The sequence below is a fragment of the Aegilops tauschii genome, chromosome 1 (assembly GCF_002575655.3).
Source record: "Aegilops tauschii subsp. strangulata cultivar AL8/78 chromosome 1, Aet v6.0, whole genome shotgun sequence".
NCBI lineage: Eukaryota > Viridiplantae > Streptophyta > Magnoliopsida > Poales > Poaceae > Aegilops > Aegilops tauschii.
Window position 1 is genome coordinate 258,308,201 of NC_053035.3, and position 8,278 is coordinate 258,316,478.

General features: G+C 46.7%; 1 protein-coding gene across 15 annotated transcripts; it reads right to left on the reverse strand.

Annotated features, from left to right (window-relative positions):
• Positions 1–1,327: 1,327 nt before the first annotated feature.
• On the reverse strand, positions 1,328–7,272 carry LOC109746685 (peroxidase-like). Of its 15 annotated transcripts, none has more exons than XM_073495857.1 (5): positions 6,145–7,272; positions 5,796–6,062; positions 5,257–5,418; positions 4,976–5,148; positions 1,328–4,830 (listed from the first exon to the last, which is right to left on the reverse strand). In XM_073495857.1, the coding sequence occupies exon 5, from the start codon at positions 2,589–2,591 to the stop codon at positions 1,629–1,631; it is 963 nt and encodes a 320-aa protein (XP_073351958.1). In that variant the 5' UTR covers positions 2,592–4,830; positions 4,976–5,148; positions 5,257–5,418; positions 5,796–6,062; positions 6,145–7,272; the 3' UTR covers positions 1,328–1,628. The 15 variants fall into 15 exon arrangements, with proteins under 15 accessions (XP_073351958.1, XP_073351969.1, XP_073351966.1 ...); XM_073495868.1 differs by having other exon boundaries at positions 5,796–5,869; positions 6,259–7,265; XM_073495865.1 differs by having other exon boundaries at positions 4,946–5,148; positions 6,145–7,253.
• Positions 7,273–8,278: the final 1,006 nt, after the last annotated feature.

The window sequence follows — 8,278 nt, forward strand, 5'->3', positions numbered from 1 at the left end:
TAAAAAAGTGGTGGCAACAACACTTGTATGACTTCGATGGTGGTGCTACTCGAGCACCCGGTTGCAAGGTGTGGGGTGAAAGCCTAGGTATGATACGAGCTGGTTATACCTGGCAATGGCGATGTTTTTTTTTACGACGTTACCTAGTGGAAGGCATTGCTCTAATATGCTCTGATTAAATCTTCAGGGTGAAAACCTAGATTCTGACATTGGTAGTTAGATCCGATGACGGCGATGATATTCTTCAAGGCGTTGCAGTTGAAGAATTTCCTTGTCTGGGTGATGTCATGATATGATTAGTGCGGATATGGTGTTTATTGTAGTTTGTCGATCTTAGATCTGATCACTTTTGGTTTTTCTTTTTTCCTCGGCTATGCATTATTTTGGTCTCATATGACTTTACTATTTGCCGCCATGTTTTTGAGTGTATGCGTTGGTGTTGACTGTGTGCATCCTAATTATGCAGAGGCCAGATGTGTGCTCTTTGGGTTTGTATCGTCTTTATGCTCCTTTTTGAGCCAATAAAATTCACCCTTTGTCCAAAAATGTGTCTGGTATTTGGTTTGAGCCAATTCTTTATACTTGTCAACAATTGGCATGCCAAATATTGCATCAAATAATCTAGCCTTGTAATCTTGTCATTCAGTTTGCATAAAATATGTACTCATGACCTAATCCTCCGTGGGTCTCTTTTGACGCAAGTTTAATATAGCAAGGTTATGATGTGCCATAAAAATGCGCCAACAACATAGAAATAGGACGACCCCTGTCATGAATCTGGCTAAAACTATTAATTATTTTGAGCCTCAATTACATGGATACAGGTTGTAAACCAGAACAGACGTATAACACACACCCCACACGCACGCACGCACACACACCACTAAACAACCCGCTATGCGTGTAACAAGATCTACACTCCATACATACACGACACGTCTCGAGAAACTTTCAAACAATTAACCTCTTACTTTCTATCTTATCGAGTGGAAGAACAACCCCGTTCAATAAAAAAGTAAGATTTAGATGCTATATCTATCAAGATTTGGGCTACAACCACTTCCCTTCTGGAGTTACAATCTGGCGGCTAGGAGTTGGTGGCCCTACTATCGTCTCTTTCTTAGCCTCCGGCCTCCGCGCCGTGTAGTGGCCTGGGAGTCATGTACGTTTGCTTTCTAATACTTGCGTTTTGGGCGTTGAAACTCTCTGATTGGTTATGTTTTGCGTCGTGGCTACGTTGTTAACTCTGCCTGGTGGCTTTATTTATAAAGTCAGGCTCTAGCCTTTTCTGTAAAAAAAAATTTAAACTTTGGGAAACTTGACATGATTTGTTGCTTGAAACTTATGAAATCATAAAAATAAGATCAACCAATATCTCATACAAAAAATACTATCATTTGTGAATATGCTATGAATAATTTGCAGAATAGAAGAGAAACATATAGAAGAATGTTGGGATAAAAAAATACAATGTGCGACTACAAATAATGGAATATATAGGTGGCACCGCAAGGGGCTGAAAGGACATGGTTCATTGTGCAGCAAAAGTACGGTTCGACTCTCAAAGCAGCAGGTTTGTTGGTGCACGCACGCTGTCATTTGGGTGCAAATTAAATGGTGATTCTTAATTAGTTGGGGATGGAGCACACGCTCCTGACCTGGCCCTGAGAGCCAGTCAACGGGCTGAGGTTGGCCATCTTCGCCATGGCGGAGGCGAAGGCGCTAAAGAAGGCGGCCTGGCTAGAAGCGAAGGCCTTAACGATGTCCTCGGTGGCACCGGCGGCTGCGGTGGCGTTGTACAGCACCTGTTCGGAGTGAAGGAGGCCCTTCTCGGACTGGAGGTTGATGAAGTAGTCGTTGTTGAACAAGTCCGGGTTCGGGGGGATCGTTGTGTCGTCGTCGAGCGGGGCCAGGTTGGTGTTGCCGCCGGACTGGGGGCAGTTGAGCTTGAGCTTGGTCGCGTAGGTCGTGTTGATGTTGGACTCGTTGTAGAGCCTGCCCCTGAAGTTCTGGCACTGCGCCATCCCGATGGTGTGGCCGCCAGAGAGGGCGACCATGTCGGTCAGGTTGAACCCCTTGCCGACGAAGCTGGCGTTGAGGCCGGCGACGCCCAAGAACGGCGCAGGCAGGTTCTGGTCGATGCATCTGGCCCTTCGGGAGGGCACCTCCCGACCCCGACTCCTCCGCCCGACCCCGTGCGGCCGCCGCCGGGTCGCACCGGGCGGCCACATCCCGATCTCCCCTCGACTCCCCGTGCACCCCCTTCCTCCGCCGCCGCCGGCAACGTCGCTGGGCGAAGGCCCCGTGGCGCGGCGGCGGCAGACCTCCTCTCGCATCCTGAGATCTGAGGCTGCGGTGGCCTGATTTGGATCTCCCTCCCGACGAGGATGGTGGGCAGCGGCGGCCGGGGCGCGACGGGGGGTTTGGCTGCAGCCGGCGTGAGTAGTACGAGATGGCGGCAGCGGCGGCCGGGGCGCGTCCCGGGCTGCCGTTACGTCCTCAAACAGCTGCATCTCATCGGATTTGGCGACGGCTCGCTGAAGCACTCCGGGTCTGCATTGCATCACGAGGATTATGGCGGTGGTGGTCATCTCCTAGGTCGGAGGTGGTCGACCTGACACTGGATGATCGGATCTCGAGATCTGTAATCTAGTCCCGGCTGCGAGTCGGGGAGACATAGTTGCCGGTGAAAACCGAGCCGATGGCGGCGTTCTACGCCGTTACCTTGATGAAGGCATCGTTCTGTAACTACTGTCGACCCACTCGTGCTGCTCCGGGGGAAACCCTATGATCTGGTTTTTCAGATCGGACGATGGCGGCACTGCGGTGTCGTTTCTCTCTTGGAGCATCGTTTGTGGAGCAGCGCTGGAAGTCAGAGGCAGGAGGTGGAGCGGCTTCGTCTTGCACGGAGCTTCGGTGGAGATGTCAAGTCATGCCTGACCGACAGGTGCTACGCTTTGTCATGCCTGGTCGGCAGGTGCTACACACGACAGATCTTCTAAGGACTTCAAGCTGTGTCGGCTGGTGGTATTTGGCAGCATGGCGCTGAGGTGTATCAGTGGCGACCGCGACGTGCTCAGCTGTTTGCGCGCAGGGAGGAGGTGCCGTTGGGCGGCGTGGTGGCGTCGACGATAGCTAGACCGAGCAAGTTTGATGCATCAGTACGATTCTGAAGATGGAGCGGTGGCAGTTGGCGGCGGCGGCCTCTGAGAGCACGCCGGACCAGTGTGTGCCCCAGACCCGGCAAGTGGCTAGGTTGGGGTCTCAGGTCTTAGATGTTAGGCTTGGCTGCGATGTCTGTTTGGTATTAGGCCCAGACTATCTGCGCCCCTTCATCAACTGGATAGGTGTAGCGACAGTCTGTTGCTTAGACGGCGGCTTTAGTCTTTTTTTATCACTTTGTAAAGTCTTGTAAGAATAATTAATAAAGTGGCCGTATGCATCGCCCAGATACAGAGGCTGGGGTCATCTTCCTTTTCTAAAAAAAAAGGCAGGTTCTGGTTGGCCTGTGTCACACTAGCCATGGTGGAGTCCCTCCTCCCCAGCTTAACCTCCCACGAGGGCCCATGCGTTGCAACGGGACATAAATTTTAGTTGTTCTACATCAATTTAGAAGGGGTTACATTTATGTGTAATATGTTCTTTGTTCTACAACCATACCTAGATGTGATTATAGTTCAGTTAGAAATCTGAGATTATTTTGCTCTAGAAATGAACATTAGCCCTCAGAACATCAACACGATGCGTGTCTTGTACGTAATCGAGGAGTAGTATATATTGTACTCCCTCCGTCCCAATATAAATGACTTGAATTTGTACTAACTTTGTACTAAGGCTAATATAAAGTTGAGTCACTTATTTGAGATGAAGGGAGTAGGTAGTAACAAAAGTTGTTGTCTAGGTAGTGAAAAAAAAACAGCTAACAAAAATCATGGCTTTGTTAATCAGGCAACCACGTTAAGTAAGCAAAACCCCTCATTTATCTGGTAGGTGGGATTGCGGAATAGTACCTCAAAAGAACTGGGAAATAATGCAAAAAAACAAATTGATAATATTGTACTATGTAATTTAGAAATGCTCAAACATTTTCATATGATGATTTCATTAGCCTTTTATACCACATTGTATACATGAACGTAGTTTTCAGATCGAACACCTTATAGGCACAATTTTGGATGAGACACGTTGTGTTATGAAGTTATAATTCAGGTGGCACTCATTTTTCTTTCCAAAATATTTGAGTTGAGACCTGTCTCGAGCATAGTTACGGCATAATCGAGCAGAGTTCAGGCATAACCTATTCCATTAAACAAATAACATTTTTTCTAAGTAAAATTCCATGATCACATCTGAGACCTATCTTGAACCGAGTTAAGGCATAATCTATCCCATTAATGAAATACTAACATTTCCCTATTCTGCTCAATACAATTTCATGATCACAATTGCATAAACTACTTATTATCAACAACACAAAACTACTGGAGATTAGAGCAATCATGCAAGAAGAAAAGCGATGGAAATATATTAATGATTTGCAAAATAAACAAAGCAGGATCAAAAGAGGCATCACACCAGGCTATTCACACTTACGTAGCAATTGCTTCTGCCGGTAACATCTTCAGTCACAACCATAACACCAGAATGCACTTCATTTATTATTATCACAAAAAGGACGTATACACCAACCACTCTATACATTTTCCCCACAAAGAACCACTCTATACATGTTCCTCCAAATGTTTACATCCTCCAGCACTTTCTTCCCTCTCACCCTGATGCATGCCACCCTCTCCAGCACTTGCCTCCTCAGCCCTCGGTACTCTACTCCTACATAGCAGTTATACACAAGCAAGGTATTCACTCGGGAAAAAATATATTTCAACCAAGTAGATGCAGATGAATATGATCGAGTGGAAGAAGAATCAAGAACTTATATTTATACCATGAGGTCTATGAAAAATAATAAACTCACTGAGGAGAAGAAACATGATGTCATTGCGTCGCTTTCGAACCACCGGGACAAAGTGGACAATATCACGACAGTGTCATTGACAATAGACACACTACAACATCATGCGCTGCTCTGCCTAGACCATAATCCTCACCGGATATGGCGAGAGGTGATTATGAACAGAGTCTCCGGGCCTTCGTGGTGGGGACATCAACAGACAATATTATGCATTTGTTTAGGTTGTGTGCTACTCACTGTCTTGAACGTAATGAACAACTTGATGGAGAAAAGGATTAGCCTACCTGAGAAGCATGATGGTGGCAGCCTATGTTAAGAGATTACGGAATTACCAACACTTCAATGATTTCAAAGCTTGCAGTTTGTTCTGCGGAGACGATTCAGTTTCTTAATTCCTTGAATGTCCTTTTTGTCTATAGGATGCCCTCATGGTATTGTATGTCTCTCTGTGTGAAAAGATAACACGTTAAAGGCGAGTCTCATGAATGCAAGATAAAACCGCGTTGGTTATGTTCAAACTTTTCGTGTCACAATTGTTCTTTATTTCCTGCAAACCGGCACCTTACTATACATGATAATATCTAAAATAACAGGCAGCTGTATGATCTTATTCTACTACTGCCTAACTTTGTGATACATGATAATTAAGCGGATGTGACTTCTCTGATATGCATGTGCTATACATAAGAAAATTAAGATAAAAAATCTTTGATATGGGATGAAATCGAGATGCATAGAAAATCACTTATAATGGGTGCTTGTGTGTGGTCTAAGTAGTACAGAGCGAGAAGATAATTGGGAGCATATGTCCATTGATGCATACCTGCTTGCATACATGTGTGCTGCCTTGTTAGATTACTATATACGCACCACGTCGACAGAGCTTTTTGGCATGTGCTGCATAGATGACGATATGCATGAAGGTAATGGATCTGAAAATAATGCAAATAATAAAGAATCAAGAATGTCTAGTGTGGATTAGTCTTGAACTCTCGATGGGCATCAACCAAGTAATGCACCACATGGCAGATTGTCGTAGCAAATATCCAAGTTCTGTAGGCCGGTGGGACAACCTGATTTGTGTGAGGAACTGATGATGGACCAAACAAACAACAAGTATAAGAAGATATTAAGGCAAGGGAGTGACATGGAGTTGCAGGTGAGATCTGTACCATTGTGGTAGTGGTGGCTGGTGGTAAAAAGAGGAGATGCTATGGATGATAGGCAGTAGCACCAAGATCTGGATCAACCCATCTAGAATTTTCAATGTGTAGTTGTGTGCAAACCTTGACAAATGATGTCCAGCTAGGCTTTGTTTGGCTGCACCTGTGCAGAGTTGTGGGCAATCTGCCTAGCCATTCTTCCCCTCCTCGTCAATGTACTCTCCTTCCAGCTCTTTCCTTGACACAAACAGGGTGAATCTCATACAAATAACCGATAAAGCCAATGGTACAGGAATTACACGTAGTTTGAAGAGGCTGCTGCTGGCGTCCTCAATGATCCCCTTGAACCCGCCCCCCCCCCCCCCCCCCCCCCCCCCCCCGCGCCACCGTCGTTGCTCAGCAGCGCCGAGCCCAGCCGGTCGATCCGAGGCCTCTGGGCAGGAACAACGTGTGCTCCAGCGAGATGTGCTACCCTTGCCGGCAACCGCACGCCTCGAGAAAGCCAAGGCTCGATCCCGAGGAACCAGCCAGCAGCGAGCCCTGCCGCCTCAACAGGAGCACGCTGCCCTGCCCGCCTCCCTCACCCTGCGCCCCTTCTCCTTCTCCTTTCTTCTTCTCTTTGCTCTCTCCCTCACGCCCTATCTCTCTCTTTCTCTGGATGAGCAGGGCACCAGCCGCCGCCATCGTAGCAAGCTGTCGCACCAGACGCAAGATCCCTCGACGCCACGCCTGAATCCGTCAGTCTTCCTCGCGCCGCCGCCGCCCTCTTACCGCCCATCGGCCCATTTCGGCGAACTCCAGCGCCGCCTGTCCGTTTCGACGGAGTTGGCCGGATGATGAAGAGCGGTGCAGCAAAGGAGGAGGAGAGAGAGGAGTTGGGGGAAGGTGTGGCGTCGGCGTCGAGTGTCCCCGGTGGTGGCGGTGCACGGCGGAGGGGCAGTGGCCGACGAGGGCGGCGCCTGGCGGAGGGGCGGTGGCCGGCGGGGGCGGCGCACGGCGGAGGGGCGGTGTCAGGCAGGGGCGGCGCGCGACGGAGGGGCGGGGGCCAGCGGCGGGCGGCAGCGTGGAAGGGGGTGGAGGCGCGCTAGAGGTGGAGATGCGTGAGATAAGGTCGTCGTGCATTTTTTTTCTTTTCCCTCGGCCTGTACGGGTTCAGGTTATCTTATTAGAAGGACTGCGGGTCAAATTACATAAAACGCAAGGGCTTTTCTGCAAAAATGCTGACGACGTACAACCAGGCGCAATCGCTGGTTTATTAGTATATATATATATATATATATATATATATATATACACACATACTAGCAAAAGAGCCCGTACGTTGTAACGGGAGAGAAAACATAACACACGCTCTTAACTCAACAACCATCACTCAAGACCATAATAGGTCCATCTCCTTTATTTTTGCGAGGCATCATATTTGTGTTGCCGCTTATCCTCCTTCTCACCCTGCCGGCGATGACCTCGGTGTTCACACAAAAGAACAAAAAACGTGTGTTGAATATGGTTAATCCTAAGGCGTCTCTCTCTCCCCCTCTCTCTCTCTCTCTCGCTTTCTCTCACTCTCGCATGAGAAATCTGTTGTTTTCCCCTGCGACATTTTTTAGAGGTATGCATGTGTAGTTATTGATGTTTTCTTTTTCCTATATGGTTATAGTGGGGTGTTTATTTGCAATCTGGATCGCCACCGGTATGAAAAAAGAGGATCTTGCGCTATAAATTATAAGTTTGCTTTCATAACAATATTTAAAAAATATTTAACAGGTAAAATTAACATCATATTTAGATTCTACACATTTTTCTAATAAAATTTCATATATAATATGTTAAAATCGAAGTTACGATTTAAAAGATACAGATAATTTAGAAAATCATTTGGTTTGACTCAAATATATTCCAAAATAATATTAAAAATACTTAACAGGTAAAAATAATCTCATATTCATATTCTACATATTTTTTTAATCAAATTTCATATATAACATGTTCAAATCGGAGTTACGGTTTCAAATATATGGATGATTTTAAAAAGCATTTGTTTGACTTAAATATGATCCGTAGATGAATTACCTAAAACATCAGGGGGGGTTTTAAAAAATGTAAAATAATGGTTCGGGTGTGACTTAAATCCGAACGGCGGGTT

Excerpts from the sequence above, each read along its gene's own strand:
- LOC109746685 (XM_073495857.1), bottom strand. The coding sequence starts at position 2,591 with ATGACCACCACCGCCATAATCCTCGTGATGCAATGCAGACCCGGAGTG.